General features: G+C 39.6%; 1 protein-coding gene across 1 annotated transcript in view; it reads left to right on the forward strand.

Moving 5' to 3' along the window:
- The window catches only part of LOC306871337 (histone acetyltransferase KAT6A-like), a 48,486-nt gene extending 25,006 nt beyond the window's left edge, over positions 1-23,480 (forward strand). Inside the window, exons 9-17 of the mRNA XM_079419176.1 lie at positions 2,493-2,608; positions 4,539-4,680; positions 10,041-10,202; positions 10,587-10,680; positions 12,031-12,262; positions 13,427-13,616; positions 15,306-15,995; positions 16,867-17,125; positions 18,277-23,480. Coding sequence (XP_079275302.1) covers positions 2,493-2,608; positions 4,539-4,680; positions 10,041-10,202; positions 10,587-10,680; positions 12,031-12,262; positions 13,427-13,616; positions 15,306-15,995; positions 16,867-17,125; positions 18,277-21,449 — 5,058 coding nt within the window. The 3' untranslated portion in view covers positions 21,450-23,480. The remainder of the gene's footprint in view (positions 1-2,492; positions 2,609-4,538; positions 4,681-10,040; positions 10,203-10,586; positions 10,681-12,030; positions 12,263-13,426; positions 13,617-15,305; positions 15,996-16,866; positions 17,126-18,276) is intronic.
- The last annotated feature ends 1,082 nt before the right edge of the window (positions 23,481-24,562 follow it).

Genomic DNA, 24,562 nt, shown 5'->3' on the forward strand with positions numbered 1-24,562 from the left:
TGAGGCCATCAGTCGAAGAAAAACACTCTAACCCAGAGAGAGAGACAATCATATTCACACGCAGCATCAGACAGATCCAGCTTGCTTTTGTTTAGCAGCCAGAAAAGAAAGATACCATGCTGCAGTCTGACAGTATTAACTGAATGTGGGCTCTATAACATTTAGGACTTGTACACACTGCAAAGTTTAGGGAGCGATAGCTGCATTTAAGATTGAATCACCCCAAGTTATTATTCTGTATGTGTACAGAAATATGAGTCATTCTTGCGACGGCAACAATAATGCAACTTTAGGAATTCAAAAATGAGAGAGAGATGCAATACCAGCTCCAAAATATTGTATTGTATATTGTAGGGATGAGATGAGATCTCGTGGCACGTGAAAATATCCTCGCACAACATTTTGCAGTTTATTTTAGAGCTGCACCATTAATCGTTAAAAAATTTAGATCTTGATTCAAACACGCACGCAATGATATTCCTGAATGACAACGATTCAGCTATGTCTATTACGACTGTTTCACATCGCGAGTGTCAGCCCAGGTGAAAAACAAGTACACTTCCATAATGTACTTAAAGTGCTCTATTTCCGCGCACTACTGTACTTAATATACTAAAAATTATCCTTTTGTACTTCTTAAGATGAACTTAAGATCATCTAAGTGCACTCAACTATGCTATTTTGAGACACCATGAATATGAACTAAAATGCACTTTTAACATAATATCTTTGTATTTAAAATGTATTTAACTACCACTTGTCGTACACTTGAGTGTACTAGTGAATGAAAGATAGGTTCAAGTGTACTACAAGTGGTAACTTTTTAAATACAAAGATAGTATGTTAAAAGTGCATTTTAGTTCATATTCATGGTGTCTCAAAATAGCATAGTTGAGTGCACTTAGATGATCTTAAGTTCATCTTAAGAAGTACAAAAGGATAATTTTTAGTATATTAAGTACAAAATTAGTGCGTGAAAATAGAGAAAATAATGCACTTGTTTTTCACCTGGGAGTGGAGCATGAGAAGCACGTTTTGTCGCTGCCCATGTTAATGAATCAGATGGTCGGCCATCATTACGCTTCAGATGTGAGCTCTGCCATTCACTGATATGGGCGGCGACAAAACATGCGCTGCTCACGCTCCACTGATGCTTACGATGCGAAACAGGTGTTAAGGACATTCAAATCTGCTTCATGCTGCTGCTGATCCAGAAAGAGCAACATAAGCAGTCTTTTCAACAACACATCATTATTATAGTGTTAGACATTTAAAAAACAGAAGTACTGGGATAAAAGTTTATAGTTTGGGTATAAACACTTATTGTCTACAGTAGCGATCAAAACGAAAGTATCTTAACACTTATGTATTGTACCGCTTATCCTCTTCCACCAGGAGGTGGTGACAACCCGTTTAAAAAAGTATCTGTCATTGAATCATTCATTCAAAGAGATTTCAATAGTGAAAAGTCTTTGAAGTGATTTGTTGTTGTTGTTCAAATGAATATATATTTTTAAAAGACTTGAGCAATGAACATTTTGTCAGAACCACTAGTAAATTACGTTATTTTGTTTAGTTTTCTAATTTTTGATCTCAAATTTATAAAAAATAATTGTGAGTCTCAGTTTATCCAGAATCGTGCAGCTCTAGTTTACAGCATTATAATTCATTAAAATAGAAGTTTAATTTCATAAAGTACAAGTTGATTTCAAAAGGCACCTACATCTTTTGCATTTTTGTTTGTTTCAGTTGAATAGAAGACTATTTTTCCCTATATATTTTGAGGATTAAAAAAAAATCTTCTCGCCTCGTGTCTCGTCTCGTGGGATAAGTGTCTCCTCACTCCCCTAGTATATTGTTATTGCTATTATTAATATTGCAACAAATACATCTTGTAGGCTATTCACTGAACATGCACAAACTATTTCTATTGATCCACGTGCAGCCTGATTGCTAGCACTTGTTATATCAAGTGTAGACCTGCTCAGATTTGCCTTTGCTTTCATTTGTGTGGGCATGTTTATTTCCTCTTTAACAGCACAGTGATTGCAGTAATTATTTTTGAACATGGAAATGGTACAATTCACAAACATTTATATTTTTAAAACCAACATGGCATGTTCTGAACGACGGTTCGGCACAAGCTGTTTCACCTCCACTTTGCGTATGTGTATGAGATGCAGAGCAGTGTGTGATCACTACTGAGTGTCAGCAGGCTGGCAAGTGGCAGATGCTCTGAATTTCCACTTGGGCTGGGGATAAGAGCTAATAATAATCCTGTAAGCTTGAGTGTGGTGCTGTATGCTTGTGAGAATCTGTTTGTGATTATTAGAACAAAAGGCAGAGCCTAGGCGTATTTCTTGTGTTAAAGAGTGACTGTTTTTTGTGCGTGGCGGGATGCTCTAGGGAAAAAGGCATAGTGGGCTAATAGTCTCTAAATTGTAAATGTACCCACTTTATCAGTCTTAACTTTTGTACTTCATCTCTTATAGAAAGTCGGGGTGACTGGTCCACCGGATCCCCAAATGCGCTGCCCATCTGTTATAGAGTTTGGGAAGTATGAAATCCAGACGTGGTACTCTTCTCCATACCCACAGGAGTACAGCAGGTAACATACAACATGTGTCATAATCATCTACAAACTTTGACATTTTTCCATTAAAATAATAATATTCCCATTAAGATAATATTGTTCATTGCAGCTTCAGCATCCTAGAGTGCGTTCACACTTGTAGTTTGGTTCTCTTGTTTCGTTTGGTCCGGGCCAAAAAAAGAAAACGAGATATTTGGTCCTGGTCAGCTTAACGTTCACACTGGCATTTTTGACAGCAAACCTAAAGATACCGAACCTAAAGGCATAGTCTTACATTCACAACCTGATTGGTTGGGTTGAATGATGTATATTTTGTGACGGAACTTACCGAACTCCCCAACAACAAGTGTGTTCGGCTTAAAGTGGCGCTGCGCAGACCGATCAGTAGTGATGTGCGATAGGGGCTTAAAAATATATCACAATTTCTGGTATTTATTGCGATAATGATATCAATGACGATAATTTAGAGAATCTTATGCATCCACTAATAGACTAAAAAAAAAATCTTGTTTCTTTAGAGAAAGGTATTATTTTTCCCAAAAGAGGGTGTTGTGAGTGAATATTACTGAGTACACAATGTTTAATTCGTACTGGAAGCTGGAGGGGGCCCTTGTGCAGAAACTCCACACATGCATCACAGAAGTATTAGCATTGACAACGCTCCAGGAAATCCCTAATATGGACAAAGGTATCCAGTTATCACAGTAGCTAGAGAGATTTTAACTGATGAAACTTGAAGACGATAAACATACGTAAAACATTCCACAAAAAGCTGCAATTCCTGGTTTTCAAACAGAGATGGCGACAAAGAGGCAAAACTTACGGACTGCAGCTTTAAGTCGAGTGTTTGAAATAACTTTGATCGTTATTATCACAGAAAGACTAATTCTTATCGTTGTGAGAATTTTTACCGGTATATCGCCTCATTTTGTCATTACATCCCTTTTTTTGGTTGGTTCATTTAGTATTCGGTTTGTGTTGCGTTCATATTTCATTCGAACCGCACCAGAGTTTGTTTGGGAGCAGACAGAGACCCATCTTTTCAGCAGTCTCGGTCTGCTTGTTTTTTGCGCACCAAGGTTCGGACGGCAGTATTCAAAACTTACTCAAATGTACCACACTAACAGAGCAATTGCACCAGAGTTCGTTTTAATCAAACTAAATATAACAAGTGTGAACACGGCCTTAATCTATTCGTGTTCAAGAATATACATACAAGAATATTAGTGCTAAAAGGTCATATATTGGCCGGGTATGACTGAATCCTATTTGGCCATTTAAAATTTCTCCATCATCCAATAGCCATGCCCACTTTTCTGATTGACAGAATTGTTATTAATTGTGTCAAAAAAATCAGCTAGTAATCTTGGATGAGGTACATTTTATGACTTCCACTATATATATTTTTTATATTCTACTTGGGGCTGGGCGATATATTGCATGCGATGTGCATCTCGTCAGTAAAGCTGGTTCCTTGATTAGCGGTAAATCTCCATCACCTGTTTTCAAATGGAGCAGCATTTAATACACCGAGCTGTAGTTCACTGACAAGCTACACAATATCGCTTTCATCACATATCGCTGCTATATTGCCTTCGATAATGAACTCGATATTGCGTAGCTTGCCAGTGAACTACGGCTCTGTGCCGCTCCATTTGAAAACAGGTGATGGAGATTTACTGCTAATCAAGGAACCAGCTTTACTGACGAGATGTGCATCGCATGCAATATATCGCCCAGCCCTAATTCTACTGTCAATTTTACATGGTAGTTTAACAGTGATGTTATTGTTAAAGGGGTCATGAAATGGAGAATCGGTGTCAAACATCTTAACCTCATTTTTTTTGTGTGTGTGTGCGTTTATATGCATTCACAAGAGAGATGTGGTTATGCACCTTTGATGTTAGGCTGTAAAAACTGATGTGTGATTGTTTGGATGTGACAGGCTCCCTAAGCTCTACCTCTGTGAGTTCTGTCTGCGCTACATGAAGAGCCGAAGCATTCTCTACCAGCACATGCGAAAGTGCAACTGGTTTCACCCGCCTGCCAACGAGATCTACAGGAAGGACGACGTGGCCGTGTTCGAGGTGAGGAAAAGAAATCTCCACCCAGATAAAAACCACAAACACACGCAGACACTCGTGCACACTCGTCTTTGTTTATATGCACTTGGCAGCAGAGACAGATGCTCGTCGACACTCTAATCATGCACACGCAAATGTGTGTTTTCATACGTTCTGAGCCAACAAAGGAAATCTCATTCACACTGATATGTGCGCACACTCCCACACTGGCTCAGGCAATAACATCCGCCCGCTTACCGCCCTCACAAGGTGTTGTAATGATGCCACTCAGTGAGGTCATAAATGTAGAACGGTAAGCTCTCATAGTTTTAGAATCACTAATGATGATTTACTACATCCTTTGTGTTTCTATAAAATACCATTTAGGTGTAAACATGACATGCAGATCTGAATAAGTCGATGCTGCCAGACCAGATTTTACTGAACTTACATGGTTATGTCTGCAGATTGACAACCACAAATAAATTAAGACATTTTTAAGATGTTTAACTACTATTTGTAGCATTGGGATCTGAAAGCTAAATACATAAGCTTTCCATTGATGTATAAATCTCAAAATTTGCCCTTATGACTGGTTTTGTGCAAGGTTATTATAGTTTTAAATTTTTTAATTCGTTTTATTTTAATATCGTTTTCAAATTTGCTAAGAAGTTTTTATTAGTTTCATTAGTATTTTCGTTAGTTTTAGTTTAGTTTGTATTTTGTGAACACATTTTAGTTTCAGTTTTAAAGTTTAGCAGAATCAACCGATCACTTCCAGAGCGAAGGCCAAAGAAAGACTTTAACCTTAGTGAGGCAAACGTTTAGCGACAAAATTAACTCATGCTGAGATTGATAGACAGTCAAAGTATACAAATATACACCAAAGGAAGTTTACTACATAAAGCTACACAAGTTGCGCTTAATGTCATATCTAATGGTGTGTTGAGATATTTAATATGAAAATAAACGCAGCCTAATATGGCTATTTGGTTAACCATAATTATGATATTTTAACTGTCTGTGAACATCCGCGCATAAATCATAACTGGGACTAATGAAATTCAATAACGGCAATCGTAGGCCTATTTAAAGGCTTACATTTGAATGTGTTATTTTCTTTATTTATGAATAATTATAAGCATGTGCATGATGTGATTTAGCCTATGCATATTTATTTGTTCGAAGGTTTGGCAGTGATCACGAAATGCTAGGGCAAGTTTTGTATTGTTTACAGAAAGGTGCGTTCTCATCTTTTTTTCTGTTAATTATCATGTTGCGTGTCTGTTTTTCTTCAAAGCACCAACTTGCCTAATGTTGGTTTGATTGCTTGTGTTAGATGAGAAAATAAATAGGTTTGCCTTCCTGATGTTGTAGATTAATGCGGGTCCGGTTCGGGTCGCGACTCTGTCTTTATGTCAAACGGTTCTGGTCTGGTAGGCTACAGAAATAAATGAGTGCTGCTGTCGATAACGGGTCGGTGTTCTGTAAGTACTGCAGGACTCTGCTTTAAACCGCTTTGCGTTTCTCCGTCAGAGATGCGCCATTTACAGGTATTTCCCTAAACCGCCACACAGCTCATATATTTTTCAGCCAAGGGGTGAGAACTTAATGATTATGAAAACGATTATTTATTTTTGTTAATTATTTTCAGTTAGTTTTTCAATAACTGTTGTTAGTTTCGTTTTAGTTTTTCAAATATTTTTATTTTTTATTTTATTTTTTCATCAATCGTCTTAGTTTTAGTTTACGAAAATAACCTTGGTTTTGTGGTCCAGGGTCACATGTGATATGGCCTAATATGATTGCTATAAATGTGAGTGCTGTATGTTTAAAATAAAAAGGCGTTGGCTCACAGTTTCAAAGCACTTGCAAACAAATGAATAGTGTGCATTTATGACAGATGATTTATTATGATCTACTGTTGATAGATTATGGCAGTGTTTACTTTATGGTATTTATATTGTAATATGTTATAAGTGGTTGTAAGAGTGCATATTTTCTCACCTGTTTTGAATGAGCAGGTGTGAGTATTAACAGATTACATTACATTTATTTGTTTAGCATACACTTTTTAACCAAATTGATTTAGAAGTTAAGAAACAAATCAAGCAATTTATCTTGGAGTCAGTAGTATGAGAAGTGCTAGGAAAATTCTAACACTTTTTCAAATATAAAAAAATAAATATTTATTATCCTTCCCTGACACACAGGGGTGGGCGATATGGCAAAAATATCATATCACAAATTTGTTTTTAGAAATATTGCGATTTTCACAATTCTTTGTCATGCTGGTTTTACTATTTTGTTTGAGCAGTACAGCCAAAATAATTTCCCTGTTATAAAGACAAAACCTTTCAAGGTAACAAAATGTAAAAAAGAATGGTGGATATTTAGGTCAAAGTGGGCAAAGATAATTTAGTCATTATTTTATTTGTTATTAACAAATAAGAACAAACATGCACTAGAAATTCACATCTAATACGCAGGCGCGACCCGCGTGTCCGTTTCTCTCAACTGTTTACATTCGTTTTAGACATAACCAACAAGTCTACATGTAAATCTTGTGTGTTTTCACAGTATTAGCTCAAAAGATACCCGAGTAATCAGGCGCCGTTAGGTTTTTTGGTGCGCGCGCTTCAGGTGTACGGGCTCAGAAAAAAGGTACGTCAGAATGAAAAGCCTAACCGTCAAGGCTTTAAAACACGCAAATAATGTACTTTTGTGATTGTGAATAAGTGCAGTGTAACACTGAAGTGAATGTATGTGGTGTTGTACAGTATATTGAGACGGCGGCGCCAGAACTGCTTTTTAAAATCCCAAATATTTTTAAAACGGGTGCTTTTGAATGCAGTTTTGAAACCATTGTCTGTCTTGCCTCACTCTTCTTGTCAGCTTCCCCTCACGTGATAAATTAAATGAGATCTGTGATGCAACTGTTGTTCGGCACGCTGCATTGAGCAGCCGCGTTCAGTTTTAATTGTAGTGTCTTTTCTCTAACTGAACTAAATTATTTTTATTATTATAAAAAATCCAAATGATTGTGGTGTCGCAGTGGGCAAGTGTCTTCACACCGGTAAACACCGACTATCGCAGCAACCCTAATGTGATGTAACCATGTTTAACTCTCTTAACTGAACCGATGCCTGTATTCTGCTGCTGCGTGACCATAGCCTGTATGTTCCACATTAATCAACACTGCTTTGTTGTTGGGTGTGTTACTGCTTGCCTTCCTGTTTGGCCAGTTGGTTCTAGAGGCTCAGGTTTCAGTCTGGTCCTGACTCAGCAGGATACCTGTGGTGGCAGCACTGCTAAAACCTGACACTGTTGGCATTCAGCCCATTGGAAAAGCAGCAGCCGTGCAATTTATCACAGCCTCTGCTCCTGTGGAGCGAGTTTCGTGCCAGTCTCTGCTGCACGACTTCTTTCAAAATGTTGATTTAGTAATTGAGTCTTACAGACATTGCATTTTGCAAATATGAATTATGAATGAGTTAATTGTTAGTGTTACAGTATCTGAATCCTAGCAATGTCACTTCATGTTGGCTACGATTACATGCAACCAAATAATCCTTTTGTAATCGGACCTTCATGAAAACACCTTAACCGATCCGATTGAGCTCGATCTGAACAAAATTTCGAACAGATTTAAAAGAGGTGGTTTATTCCTTTTCTAATGCGATTGAGAGTGCATGTAAATGCTTGATCGGATTGAAAACCAAAACTGAAATGACTCTGCATGTGCAATGACGTAGAAATAGCATAATGACATAAGTCGTGTGGAGCGAGAGATTCTTCCTTTGAATAAAGTGTAGTAATGCGTGTCGTGTCATTCTAAAACTGTCATTTCATTTGGCAGCTATGAAGTGGAGCAGGAAGATATACGACTGGTTTTGGGTGCGGGAAGGGGCATTTTTACTGCGTGATAAATATAAACGGCACGCCACAGCCATGTGCTTATTTTCACCAAGTTATGGCCAGAAATGGATAAATATTAATTCTGCTGTTTAAAACAAATAAATAAACCTTGTAGGAGAACGGTTATGTGCAAACCGCAAGAAACTCTCTGTATCAGGGGTCTCCAACTTTATTTCATTCGGGAGCTACTTTTTAAAAATGCCTGAATGAATCAATCGTTTAAACGATTAGTTCAATCGCAATGACTCCAGCTGGTGGTTTTAATTTCACATTTACAGTATTTAAAAAGTTTTTTTTAATTTCAAATATCAGTATTCAACGTTTTATGAATCAAAACATTATTTATTCATTTGTAACGGCAGATTAAAGCATTCCATGCCCCTCAGAGCTGCATTAACAGAGAGTAAATATATCTATTCCTCTTCAGATGCACTTTCTGTGTTTCCTCTGCACTGCAAAGATGAATTTGGTTGATACTGATTTCATTTGTTTGGCAACAGCCCAAATGTCTTATTATACTAATTGCCTGATTAAATTGAACTCTAATTTAAAAAAAAAATAAAAAAATTAAGTTTTACATATAAAGTATATTTGCGTTTTATTTTTAAGTTTAATATAAAATAATTGTATTTGTAATTAATACTTTTTATTTTAAAATATAACAGTATTATCACACTTTAATTTTTTTCATTTTATTTAAAAAGAAAAATCTAACTAAATAAACTAAATGTGTTTTGTACAACTACAATAAATAATTATATTTATAACTCCATTTAAAAAAATAAAATTCTCTCTCCGGGCAAGTAACTTTTATTCTCGGACAAGTGAATGACAAATGTACTTGTCCAAAGGACAACCACATGAGAGTGCTTAATGTCAAGCCCTGCTTTGATTAGTAACAACCCCACAATAGGTACATCGACTTGAAAAAACAAGTTTTATGACAAAAGCAAAACAAAAATTAGCAGCACTATGCACTTTTTGTTTGCATAAACGGTGCAATAAAAACATGTAAAAATATGCATTCTAAAAATCTGAGCACTTCTGATAATAAGGTAGCCTATTTTCCATCGACCGGTTAAGATTTACAACAAACATGTGGTCTGATTTTTGCGCCGGTCTGAACAAAAATATGGCTGGCAGACTGAATGAATTTGTAAATCCACAGTTTGACAGCAGGTGGCACTTATGAGCAGCAGAACAGAGCTGCGTTATTATGCATTACATGCAAATGCCATCGAAACTTTTCTGAAGACAGTCGGTTTCCTGTTATGCATTCATACAAATAATTCAATCATACAGTTCATTCTTTCATATAATTTCCCTCAGCAGTCTGCCTATGTCCTCACACAAAACGAAACTATAGTCTGCGTGTTGCGTCTGCGTGAGACTCTTAACTTTGATTAAAGCTGAGTTAGGACACAGTAAGTCAACCAAAGGCTGAAAATGTATTTTCTACACTCCAGGTGGATGGAAACGTCAGCACAATATACTGTCAGAATCTGTGCCTGCTGGCCAAGCTCTTCCTGGACCATAAGACGCTGTACTATGACGTGGAGCCCTTCCTCTTCTATGTGCTCACACAGAATGACAGTAAGGGCTGCCATCTCGTAGGATACTTTTCAAAGGTGAGCTAAACCTTTTTTGAGTTACTTGACAATGTTGAGCAATTTGGGTTTGTGGTTAATGCTACTTTTTGCACATTTTTACTGCTTTTGTGGCTTGCTCACAGTAGATACTTTGTTTGATTCCTTATGGGTTGATTATCCTCCTGGAAAAGATGCTTAAAGTGAAAGATTTTTGTTTCTTCTAATTAAGAGGTTTTTGCCTATTGTGGGGGTGAATTGTGGATGCTGTTTATGCACTCTTTAAATAACTAAGACAGCTGTGTATGGTGTTCAGAATACAGAAACCGAATACGATCATACCTGACAAATACATTGTGTGGCACATGGATAGAAGTGTATTTGTTACATTTGCTTGAATTTTACTATCCCCCTTTTTATCCCCAGGAGAAGCATTGTCAACAAAAGTATAACGTATCCTGCATTATGATTCTTCCACAATACCAGCGCAAGGGCTATGGGCGATTCCTCATTGACTTCAGTAAGCACTCTGCATTATCTTTCCACTGTTTACTCAGTCTGTGCTCTTATTTATTCATTACATTTTTGTAAAGAAAATATTAGACTTTTTTCCAGTCTTAATGAAATTATTATTTTTATTATTAATCTTGTTGCTAATAACATGTTGTATTTCCTTTTTTAAAGTTATACTACTAATATCGGTTATTAATCTGTTAGATACTATTTAATTTGTATGCTCCCTCCCCCACCCCTAGACACAATCACACACACACACGCATGCTCTCTCACACACACACACACACATGCTCTCTCACACACGCATGCTCTCACACACACACACACGCATGCTCTCTCTCACACACACACGCATACTCTCTCACACACACACACACACGCATACACACACACGCACACACGCATGCTCTCTCTCACACACACACACACGCACACACGCATGCTCTCTCTCACACACACACACACACACGCATACTCTCTCTCACACACACACACACACACACATGCTCTCTCACACACAAACACACACGCATACTCTCACACACACACGCTTGCTCACACACACACACACACACGCGCATGCTCTCTCTCACACACACATACGCATACTCTCACACACACACACACACACACGCATACTCTCACACACACACACACACACACACACGCATACTCTCACACACACACACACACACACACACGCATACTCTCACACACACACGCTTGCTCACACACACACACACACACACACGCATGCTCTCTCTCTCACACACACACACACACGCATACTCTCTCACACACACACATGCTCTCACACACACACATGCTCTCTCACACACACGCATACTCTCACACACACACGCTTGCTCACACACACACACACGCGCATGCTCTCTCACACACACACACACGCATGCTCTCTCACACACACACACGCATGCTCTCACACACACACACACACGCATGCTCTCTCACACACACACACGCATGCTCTCTCACACACACACACACACACGCATACTCTCTCACACACACACACACACACGCATACTCTCACACACACGCATGCTCTCACACACACACACACACGCATGCTCTCTCACACACACACATGCTCTCACACACACACATGCTCACAGACACGTGAATGCAAATACAGGAGCTAATCAGAATGGACTTGTAATGTTGGCTATCGGTATACATGTTTGTTTGTCCAAGTGATTCTATATTTGGCACATGTAAATATTGTCACTGTTTACTTGCATAATTAAATAAAATAAAATATTTGAGAATTTTACTCCTTCAGATAGTGTGATTAGACACTGAGGATAAACGGTTATGATTGTCTCTGTAGGTTACCTGCTGTCCAAGAGGGAAGGCCAGCCGGGCTCACCAGAGAAGCCATTGTCAGACCTTGGCCGGCTATCCTACATGGCATATTGGCGTAGTGTAGTGCTGGAGTGCCTACATGAGATCAGAGATCGACAGCTCACCATCCGCAAACTCAGCAAAGTCACTGGCATTTGTCCCCAAGATATCACGGCCACTCTGCTTAATCTGAATATGCTGGAGCAGAGAGGAGACCGGTGAGAGAGATGCTCACACACTACAGCGGCTGATTTTCATTGATTATACATGGTTTAGTGCTAACAGTAAATGAACACAAGGATGCACCACACTGATCAAAAGTGACTGAAGAGACATTTGTTACAAAAGAGTTCGGTAACACTTTATTTTAAGGTGTCCTTGCTGCACATGTTAAATGTACTTGTATAATTGCATGCAAGTCACATTAAGCCAAACTCAGTAGCACTTTATTTTACAGTCCTGTTCCTCATGTATGTACTTATTAATGTTATTACAATAACTAGGTACTAACCCTGAATATACCTCTAAACCTAACCCTACCCCATTTAGTTACCTTATTACCATTACTTTCTTAGGTAAGTACATGTAAGTACACATACTGTACAATAAAGTGAACCCCAAACTCTAATCATAACCATTTAGTTAAGTACATGTAGTTAATTAATATTAGTCAGAATCAGAAAGAGCTTTATTGCCAAGTATGTTTCCATATACAAGGACTTTGTTTTAGTGTCACAAGCTTCCAGTACACAGAGACAACAACAACACAGATTATAAAAAATGTGAATAAAATACACACGTGTATATATAAATAAACAAGAAATGGAAAATATAAATTGACAAATAAAATAAATTGTATATTACATGTGTGCTATAGATATAATATAATATATTACTCAATACTTAAATGTATAATTACACTAGGACACCTTAAAATAAAGTGTAACTAAGCGTTCTGTTACAAATAAGTGCTTTTCTTTTTGAACTTTATATTTATCAAAGAATCCTGATAACATTTTTTACAGTTTCCACAAAAGTATTAAGCAGCAGAACTGTATCAGTATTGATAATAAGAAATGTATCTTGAGCAGCATATTTGATTTCTGAAGGATCGTGTGACACTGAAGACTGGAGTGAGTAATGATGCTGAAAGTTCACATACAGTATATATTACAGTAGAAAACACTTGTTTTAAAGTGTAGTATTTCTCCATATGACTCTTATTAATTGTTATATCAAAGGCAGGCTTGGTGAACATAAGAGACTTCTTTCCAAAACATTAAGAAATCTTACTGACCCCAAACTTTTAAATGGTATTGTATATTTGTTACATTTGTATCAGTCTGTATAGTAGTTTCCTGATTTGTCCTTTCTTGTTATAGAGTGATTATCCTGCGAAGAGAGAAGCTGGTGTCCTCTCACATGACCCGACTCAAAGCCAAACCTCGGCTCCTTGAAGTTGATCCAGACTGCTTACGATGGACACCTGTTATCGTCACCAACACGGTAGTATCTGAAGGAGAAGGGGATGAAGACGAGGAAGAGGAAGGAGGACAGGAGAGACCTAAAGATGTAAGCGTCTTGACTTTTTTTCCCTAGGTTCAGTGGATGCAGTGTTTGTGAACCAGTTACAGCTGCACGATTAATCATCAAAAGATCATGATCTCGATTCAATCACCCATGCAGTCTTATTTCTAAAATGGAGCAAATCATCTTTTGAAAGTAATTGTTGCTTCAATAATGTTTAATTACAATGTTGATTACATTGTTTCACCACTAGGTGGCGACACGTGACTGGTAAAGGGGACCTATAATGCCCATTTTTACAAGATGTAAGATAAGTCTCTGATGTCCCCAGAGCATATATGTGAAGATTTATCTCAAAATACCCCAAAGATACATTTTTATAGCTTGTTAAAATTGCCACTTTTAGGGTATGAGCCAAAACATGCTGATTTTGAGTGTTGCTTTAAATGCGAATGAGCTGTGTCTCCCGGAGAAGAGGGCGGAGCTTCAAGAGCTCAAGCTGGAGCATTAGCCTTTGCAAATAAACATTCCACTATTAATACAAGCCTGTTATCTTTACAGACAGTGTACTCTGTTTCAAAGTCAGTCATCTGATTATACTGTGCATAATAAATTCATGTTTATGAATTACACAGACGGGGAACACGGCGGGATAAAAATAACAACATAGCTGGTCTCATGCTATCACCAATTTTATAAGTCCCTCTTCTGATTATGAGCTCGACAACTTCAAGCAATCGACTCACGCAACTTTTAACTACCGCAGTCCTATTCACAATCATTCTGATAGCACTTGAAGGCAGCATCAGTGAAAACAGACAGAGACAATGATAGCTTTAGCAGTTAGCCTTAAGTGTCAAGAAGCTCTTTCAAGAAAGGCAGTTTGGAAAACAAACGCATGACACTTTGTCTGGAGCTGACGTTCACGCACGAAGCATTGGTATTAATTCATAAACATGTAGGGGATGTTACCGATTTTTTTTTTTTTCCAGGATATTTCCTTCGAAAATGATATTTAACCACAGTGTCCTCGGCTCAGGGGAGGTTATGGCGACTCCTATGTTTATTAGTGCATCCCAAAACACAACACTTGTAAAGCCTCTTTGGCGCTGGCATTGTATATATCTGCAGTAATGGCGGACCGCAGCTTCTCACTCAGGGCTGTTTATGCTAATAGGGCAGAGAGCGTCACAAATGGGCGGGACTTTTTCCCCTCAGTGACGAGCACAGAGGGAGAATCTGAAACAGCTCGTTTGGAGATACTGTTCATGATTTATTGGTTTTATAAAGATAAAAAAAAAGGAGTTGGTGGAATTTTAACATTATAGGATGGATGTTTTCTCACACTGCAGCCACACAACTGTGTTCAAACACCTTTAAGTGATTTTTGCATAATAGGTCCCCTTTAAATAAGGCATTTGCCATTGAATCATTCATTCAAGAGATTTGTTCAAAACTGCTGATTCATTTAGTAATGGACCAATTTAAGTATTTCATTCAAAAATAAATTAAACATTTTTGAATAGAATAGAGGCAATTAGTATTTTGTCACAGCCTCTAGTAAATTTACACGTTATTTTGCTTAGTTCAGAATCGTGGGTGAATTATGATCTCTTTTCAAAACAAAAAAAGTGATTCTCAATTCCAGAATTGTGCAGAATTGTCCAGAATTGTGCAGCTCTAGTACCAGTACATACTGAAGCTGAACTTTTGTTCTCTGCATCTCTCCTACAGATCAAACCCAGCCACAAGAGCTCCCCACTCTCTTGGCATATGAAAGGGGAACGGGAAAAGGAGGAAGAGAAAAAGAGCTTCCCAGCGTTCCCAAAAAACCAAAGCTCTCCTCCATCCTCTTCTGTTTGCAACAGTGTTCTCAGTCCTGAACGTTCTCCCCTTTTTCTTACGGCTAATGGGGAGCGCAGGGGACCTGGCCGCCCTCCCAAAAACTGGTTATTGGGCAAGGTGAAGGATGTACCACGTACAGGACCAGGTCGACCACGTAAACTAAGGCCCCCAGAGGAGGAAGAGGAGGATGAAGAAGAAGAGGAGGAGGATGATGATGATGAGGAAGAGGATGAAAGAACTGGCATTAATAAAGTGACATCACCACCAATGATCTTGGCCTTAGAAAATGAGCCTGACTCCACATCAGCCTGTCCCATGGAGGCTTCTAGGCACCCCGCAGTTCCACAGTCACGCAGCAGAGGGCGGCCTCCGCGGAAAAAGCGTGGCCCAAAACGCAGGCTTATTGAGGAGCCTGAGGATGACCTGCCATCGTTGCCCCACACCACAAGGTTGAGTGAACCCGCGCTAGCCTTCATCAGTGAGAGCAGTGAAGATGAGGATGATGATGAAGATGAGGAAGAGTTGAGGAGTCGCTCACCACCTGTCCTCACCAAGCCCACATTAGGGTTTAAATGCAAGGTATGACACAAACAAGTCTGTTTTCGCTGCACATTTCAAAGCGAAGAGCCCTCTTCGTTCATGTGATCAGCTCATGATCCGGTGTTTTCCGCCCCTCAGAACAGTTCCGTGAATGAATGCAGTGAGCTCTTTATTGCTCATGCTGTAAGTTTAGCATGCATCTGGGAACGCAACGACCACCAGTTATGCTTTATTTTCATGGCAGATGATTACAGCATTTCACTAGATTTGTAGAAAGACGTGTTTTTGTAAGCCTGTTTTCACTGAAGCTGGAGTTTCCCTTCAAAATTATAGCTCTACTGCAGTTTCCGCCAAAATAAAAGCTGTCTTAAAATGAAAAGTGCAGTATGAATTGCTAGCGGTTTAAATGCAGTCCAAATTCAAAATATCTCTTTCAAGTGTAGAAATTAGGAAAGAAGTATTGTAATTTCCCTACTGCAGTGTAAAGCAAAAATAATATACCTATGAAATATTCACTTATTTATTTTACAGTGCAATTGTTTTACAATATATGGCCATTACTATCATAGGAATAACAATAATATAAAATTGTTGTTATTATTCTAATTAGTTTGGCTTCCTAAAACAGCAGTGTGAATGAAATTTAGATTGAGACAGTATATCACAAATAAAAAGAGTTCCCTTTAAAGTTCAGGTACAAGTCAAGGCTTAAGTTTTCTTAGTTAAGAGCATGGGTTGGAGCATTTTTTGCAATAAATATCACACGGTGGACTTCGTAAAGATATTATCATATTGTGAGATTTTGATACCGTTACATCCCAAGTAGGATTTTTCTAAGAGGCTAGAAAAACCTGGAAATAAAAATGTTGTGGCTTATTCTAGATCTTTCTTTGCTTTCCTCCTCTTGTAGTCTCAAAAGTCCTTACGCAAGAGGCGTGTACGTCAGCGCAGCCATCCCCACAGCAGCGTCATTACAGAGACCATCTCGGAGACAACTGAAGTTCTGGATGAGCCATTTGTTGATTCAGATTCTGAAAGACCCATGCCCAGACTAGAAGAAGAAACTCCATTTTGCAACCCTATCCGACGCTACGCAGCAGCCCGCAAACACATGGGACCTGCCCCAAAAAGCATCAGCAGAGGCAATCTGACTGAATCGGAGGAAGACGGTTAGTACAACTAATAGGAGTGGGAATCTTTTGGTACCTCACAATTCAAATCATAGCGATTCTTGGGGTCAGGATTCATTTAAAAAGTCGATTCACGATTTTATCAAGTTTTTTTGTGCACACTGGACGTTAAACGCACAGGATTTTGATACAAAAACACACCAGTATGGGTAGTCCTGATTCAAGAAATCAGTTTCCTATTAACTTCCGGTAACACTTTATAATAACGTTCAGTTGTAAGTCATTTTGAAGTGATTATTTAATGATGAACTAATCATTTACAAAACGTTCATAAGCAATTAATAAGTGATATGCTAATAATTATCAGCAGTAGCTAATAATTTGTGTATGTTTTGTTAATTCATTTACAAGTCATTTGTTTATGATGAACTAATCATTTACAAAACATGCTAACGATTTACAAATCTGTCATAAGTTATCTTTAAAAAATAGCATCATGAAATAATCAAACAGATCCTTAATGGTTAATACTTACTAGTTAATATATTATTAATCACTTATAAGTCATTGAAATGTCAACACTGTACTATTATCTCAATAAACATTATAAATCATTTACAAAGCTTTCTACATCCCCTAATCTAAAGTGTAAACTACTCATCAGTTGTAAATGTTTTACTAATTTTATGGTTTCCAGTTGTGTCTAAGTAAATAAATATATATATATATATATATATATATATATATATATATATATATATATATATATATATATATATATATATATATATATATATATATATATAACACACAGACAACCTGTAACCGGAAGGTTTGTAAAACATTTACAACTGCTTTGTAAAAAGAAAAGCTTTGTAAATGATTTATAATGTTTATTGAGATAATAGTACAGTGTTGACATTTCAATGATTTATAAGTGATTAATAATATATTAACTAGTAAGTATTAACCATTATAGGTGCTGTATGTAGGATTGACACCTAACGGTTGAACTAGGTATTGCAGTCCAAATTCAAAATATTGGAGAGGGTTTTTTTTCACCTGGCCAAATACTTTGGTGAGTTAATAAGAATATTGGTAACTCTTTAGTGTCCAATTCTCACTATTAACTTAGCATGAATATTACTGGCAATTAGTGTGATTTTCTAAAATTCTTCTCTTCTGTTCAGATCCCACTCCTGTGCTGAAGCCGGTTGCTATCCTGAGAAAACCTGAACCTTCAGAGGCCACACAGAGAACAGGGGCAACAGCTGAGATGCCTGAGGTTCCAATAAAAAGAAAGAAAGGTTGGCCTAAGGGCAAGAGTCGCAAGCCACTCCACTGGAAGAAGCGTCCAGGCAGAAAGCCTGGTAGTGGAGCCGGTCAGACAGCTGACACCAGTCTAGTAGACCCATCCTCGGAGGACCCACCACCTCCAAAGATCAAAATGAAGCCTGGCCGGAAACCTCGCAGCTATTACCTGCAGCGTGCACAAGAGGAGGCTGCCAGACTGGAGTTTGAACAAAGCCGATTAGCTCCGGAGCAGCTAGACAATTCAACGCTGGAGGGCAAAACTTGTAAAAAGACAGCCAGAGCCTTAACATCCGACCTCAGTCCTGAGAAACTGAAAGACTCAGAAGAGGAGGACGATTTCCTTCAGGACTTCAGAGAGCCATCCAAACCCAAAAGGCGAGGTCGGCCTCCAAAAAATGGCAACCTACCTCCCCCTGTACCCAAACCTCCTCCTGTGTCTGAGCCAGAAGAGGAAGATGAGGAGGAAGACCGACCATGGTCAGTTGAGAAGATCAGCCGTCCTCCTTCTCGTACCATGTCGCAGTCTTCCAGTACAAGAGCTTCTCAGCCGAGAGCAGAGGAAGATGAAGAGCGGGATGATGAAGATTGCGATAACGGGGTTAATCGGAGAACAGCAGCAACACCCGGCTCAGGAAGCCGGCGCAGCGATGATCACGATGCCGACGACGAAGGAGATGGTCGTCTCGAAGAGAAAAGTGACAGCAGCAGTAGCAGTAAAAGAAGAAAGGGCCAAGACTCTGAAGATGATGTTGAGGAGCAAGAGGATGAAGAAGAGGAACCATCATCACCTGCTCGCTCTCCCCCCGTGAAAGAAGAACCCCAGAGCAGTGAGGGTTTTTTAGACATGCAGACAAACGTGGCAAGGGATTACGTCAGCAAACAGGAAGAAGTTGAAGATGAGGAGGAGGATGCCGAGGAAGTGCAGGAGGTGAAGACTAGCTCTGCAGATACGGATGAACGCCGTCGACGAGAGCAGGAGGAATCTGCAGCGGCCGCGGCGGCTGTAGAGACTGTAACCGTAATCGCGGTGCCTTCTGAGCCGCTGGAAATGCATCCTTTACACGTCGAGGATAAGACCGTGCTCATGATGGAGGCTGAGCACTCACACCAGCATCCCGACTTCAAAGATGACCTGAGCCACCAGCAGCACACACATCACCACAGCAGCGAGCTGGATCTGGAAACTGTGCAAGCTGTACAGTCTCTCACGCAAGGCGAGGCCCAAGAGGAGGATGCAGAGTCCCATGGAGCTTACCAGGATTGTGAAGAGACGCTAGCTGCTTGCCGGACTCTGCAGAGCTACAGTCACGGTGAGGGTGAGGAGGAAACGCTAGCTCTGGTGGAGGATTGCGGAGCCTCCCAGCACAGTCCCATGCCTAACCCACCCATGCCTACGTTACCGAACCAGTCTGTCCGTTCAGTCAGCAGCCCTGGCATGACTCCTGGTCCTATGGATCCTGGATCAGGAGTGCCTGGTCCTACAGGAACTGGAGCAAGTGGAGCATATACCCAAATAACCCCAGAGCATCCCAGCTCTCTATCCGCTCCCTCATTGCAAAACATGGAGACCTCTCCTATGATGGACGTGCCGTCGGTTTCTGATCATTCCCAACAAGTGGTAGACAGCGGATTTAGTGATTTGGGCAGCATTGAAAGCACTACGGAAAACTACGACAATCCGAGCAGCTACGATTCAACGATGGGCGGCAACGGAGGAGGGAGCGGAAGTAACGGAGGTGGCATGTCCACAGCGGTGGTAGCATCTTCCTCGTCTTCATCCTCAAGTTCAACCACACCATCATCGTCATCGTCTTCGCAAGGCAGCAGCTGCTCCTTCATCTCCACGTCCTCCAGCACAGGAGTCGGCTCTCAGATCGCCATGGGCAGCTGTAGTCTTATCCAGCAAGCGGGTCCTGGGCAAAACGGTGGAAACGGTGTACCACAACCACCTCCTCCTCCGCCTCCGCCTTCCTCTAGCACTCCAAGTTGCGGAATAAAATCTCCGCAAGGCTGCGTCATCGAAAGACCGCCGAGTGCTAGCCAGCAACAGCAACAACAGAAAAAAGTCTCTCAGCCGACTCAACAAAACCCTCAACCGCAGCCTCCACCCTCCGCTCCTCCACCTCCTCCTCCTCAACAGCAATCGCTCTCGCAGTGCAGTATGGGAAACGGCTTCGCCTCCACACCCATGATCATGGAGATTCCCGAGAGCGCGGGCAGCGCCGGAGGAGGCCGGAGTTTGTATGACCGCATGGGACAAGACTTTGGTGCCGGCGGTTACAGTCAACACTCTGCTTCGTTCAGTTTAGCCAAACTCCAGCAGCTAACCAACACCATCATGGACCCCCATGCAATGTCTTATTCGCATTCGGCCGCGGTCACGTCATACGCGACGAGCGTTTCCTTGTCCAACCCAGGCTTGGCGCAGCTCGCTTCTTCCCCACACCCACCTTTGCCCCAAGCTCAGCCAACTATGACTCCACCTCCAAATTTGAGTTCTGGCTCCATGAATCTCGGTTCCTCTTTGATCCAGTGCAACATGACAGGCGCCAACATTGGATTGCCTCCTCCGCATACGCAGCGTTTGCAAGGCCCGATGGCCACAGTCAAAGGCCACATTGCAATTCGTTCCAAACCCTCTCAGATTCCTACAGGCTCCCCTCACCAGCAGCAGTTGTACAGCCGAAGCTCTGGTGCTGTGACCATGCAAGGCTCTCCGCGAACTTTAGCGGTGCAACGTGGCATGATGACGAACCTCATGCCTACCCCTGCCACTTACAACTCCATGAACATGAATCCGCTCAATGCTGCCATGTCTGCTGGCTACCGAATGCCACAGCCCATGATGAACAGTGGGTACCACAGTAACCCGCCATACATGAACCAGCCAGCCCAGTACCCCATGCAAATGCAAATGGGCATGATGGGAGGCCAGGCTTATCCGCAGCAGCCTATGCAGCCCAATCATCATGGCAACATGATGTACACGGGCCCCTCGCACCACAGCTACGCCGGCGTCCCCAAGCAGTCGCCTTACATGAGCAGATGAGCGGCAGAGAACGAGCAGAGAGAGACGTTCCCCGCCGGACTCTGCATCTCTGTACTTTATCCATTTGTATCCACCACCCTCCAAAGTCTGGGCGAAACAGCAACAAGATGAGCTTGGTGGAGGAAGAGGACATAGAGACTGCGACGATTTCTTTTTCTTTCTAAATATGTTGTCGTCAAGCTCTGTTCCTTTTAGGTTCATTTCCCAATTGCCTGAGCTGGGGAGATGATCTAATGGACCTTTATTGTGGCAAGTGTCATGCTCCCCTGTGTGGACCAACAGGGGTTGGTTTCCACCGAAATGTGACCGAAGGGGTGAAGCATCAAAGCAGCTACAGGGGAAGTGGACCTAACTTTTCAAACGTTGTTATTTACGTTGTTATTGAACATGCATCGAATCATGCACACAATCGTTCAATTGACATAGGAAGCCTTACCTTAAAAAAAGAGACAAAATAATTGTAGATGGACTATTTTTTTTTCTTTTTTTTATTATTATATTATTATTATTGACTTTATTTTTAATATGTTCTCGTTTTTTTCAATGACTGTTGAAATGCTTGTGTTTCAGTCTGACCTTCTCATGCTTTATGTGTGTGGATAAAGTGATTCACGCTCGCTCATACGCCCACTCATGAACACATTCGCTCACACAGAGCTCGTGGAGACGCACAAGGCGTCTGAGGTCTCTGTAAATCGGTCTTCCCAGTACGGAATCGTGTATATCCAAACACAACAGTGGCCCAAACGGACGTCTGATAGTAGTGACCATGCATCTATAGACTGGACTAAACAAGTCCTTGGAAACTAGTTAATGTAAATATTCTGGTACTACCTGGTTCACAGCACAGAAATCATAAACACTCCACAGATGTCAATAGTGGGAAGGTCTTTAATGGCATACTGCAGCGTCCATGTAACGTTAAAGGGGTTAACCACGCCTGCAGAGCAGTTAGCATCGCGACTGTGCTCATCCGGTGATGTTAATGATTAAGAAGTAAGTAGCGCTCCTCGTACTCCAGCTGATCATGGGGTAGTGATGTTAGCTATTAGCCACCAGAGCGAGTTGTACAAATAAGTAGATCCGTGTCTGCAATGCACACACGGACAAATGAACACTCACACCCGGGATAAAGGTTAAAGTGCATGATGTCCTGAGATGGTTACTGTTTTAGGACAACGGGCAGAGAATTTCTTAATGTTCCAGTATTCATTGTCAATATGAGGAATCTTTCTCAAAGACCTGACGTTTCATATATTATTTGTGCGCTTTTGTTTTTCTGAATTTTATCAGACTGGGCAGCTTTCTTTTATGACGAGCTGACTCTTTTTGACTTTAGAAGACTTATTGTAGAGAAAATGTTTTTTCTAAAATATAAAAAAAAAAAAAAGAAATTCTGACATGGATATTGGTACTGTCATTTTTTTCACTTCTGTTTCAGGAAAAAACAATGCATATTTTTTAGCTCAACTCTTGGGGTAATATTATTAAGAAATTCAAAACAAAAAAAATTACAACTCACTTTTAGTGAATTTAAGATGCCTTTAACCTTTCCATTCCATCTCATCTCTAGAGTTTTCTATCTTTGTGTAGTATATTAATGCTATTTTAAAACAAAAGGAAAAAAGAGATATCTAAAGGTCACTTAGCGTTATTTTCTGTTTCTTTTCTTTTTTTCTTGGTTATTGTGTGTGTATAGGACAACTTCCTTACATCTATGAGGCATGTAAAAATGAGCTCAGTATATTTCTGTCTGTTTATATTGCTTACCTTTTCGTATACTTTGTAATTGTACATGGTGAATTGTAAGCTAAGAGAGAGCCTGGTAGCCGGCGAAAGAGAGAGAGCCAAGCTGGGGCGCTCGGTGATGGTCGGAAGCGTCCACCTTCCACTCCTCTCTGTTTTGTCCTTGTATGTATTTCCATTTATTCGTTTCTTTCTAATTTCTTTTTTTTTTTTTTTTTTTTCTTAGCAAGTACTTTCAAAGAACTCTGTACATTTTAACATGGAACAAAAATAAATTATGTTGAGCCATTTCACTTACTGCATTTCTTGAAAAATCTCTAAAGTAATGTTTTTTTTTTGTGCTGTCAAACGATTAATCGCATCCAAAATAAAAGCTTTTGTTTATGTAATATATATGTGTGTACTGTATATATAAATATGAAATATAACACTTTTCTTAAATGTATACATGTATATGTACATAATAAATATACACAGCACACATAAACATTATGTAAACAATTGTTTTTATTTTGGATTAATTGTTTGACAGCACTAATGTTTTTAAATTAATTTGCATGCATAATTATTAGGCACGTTGATATTCTGATGATGTTTTATTTTATATTTTTCCCCAAGCACATTTTACCAATTCCAAACCACATCAATCTTAACTACTATTGATTTTGTATTTAATCATTTATAAGTGATATATATAATTGTCCATGAAGGCTGGAAGTGAAAAACTCCAGATAAAATGAGCTGGTTTAACTCAAACTGAGATGTCAAAAATGATTAAATCCCCATGAGAACTATTCTAAACCAATGCAATACAGAAATTGTAACAAATTTAAGACATGACCACTGGGTCAGAAAAAAACAGGTGGAGAAGAAAAGGCACATGTTAACTGCAAAAGAATTAAGAATTAGGTGTGAAACCATCAGGAAACGTTTCCAGCACCATTTTCATTTTTACTATGCTGTGAAATAGCTTTTGCATTTAAAAACAAACCGGGTTGAATGTTTTAGAGTTTACACTATCCTTGAACATGATTATAACTCTTGTGTATTAGAAATACATGCTGATTTATCTACAGATATCCAGTCTAATAATAGCTGATTAGTGGATACAATAGATAAACTTAAAAGTTCATATTAAATGACATTAATAACATTGTTGATCAATTTTAAGCAGATCTCAAGATGTCCGTCTATCATACTGTACTGTATAATGCTGAGACGCTTAGATTCACTCGAAGCATGCAGAATCATAGTGTTTTTGATTGATTTATATTTTGACGGATTTTCTTTGTCAATCATTGGTTATCTGCCAAACCAGGGAAATACTTGTTGGTTTTTAATTGGAGAATCTGTAAAATTTACATTAT

This window comes from Barbus barbus (assembly GCF_936440315.1).
Source record: "Barbus barbus genome assembly, chromosome: 6".
In the NCBI taxonomy this organism is placed as follows: domain Eukaryota; kingdom Metazoa; phylum Chordata; class Actinopteri; order Cypriniformes; family Cyprinidae; genus Barbus; species Barbus barbus.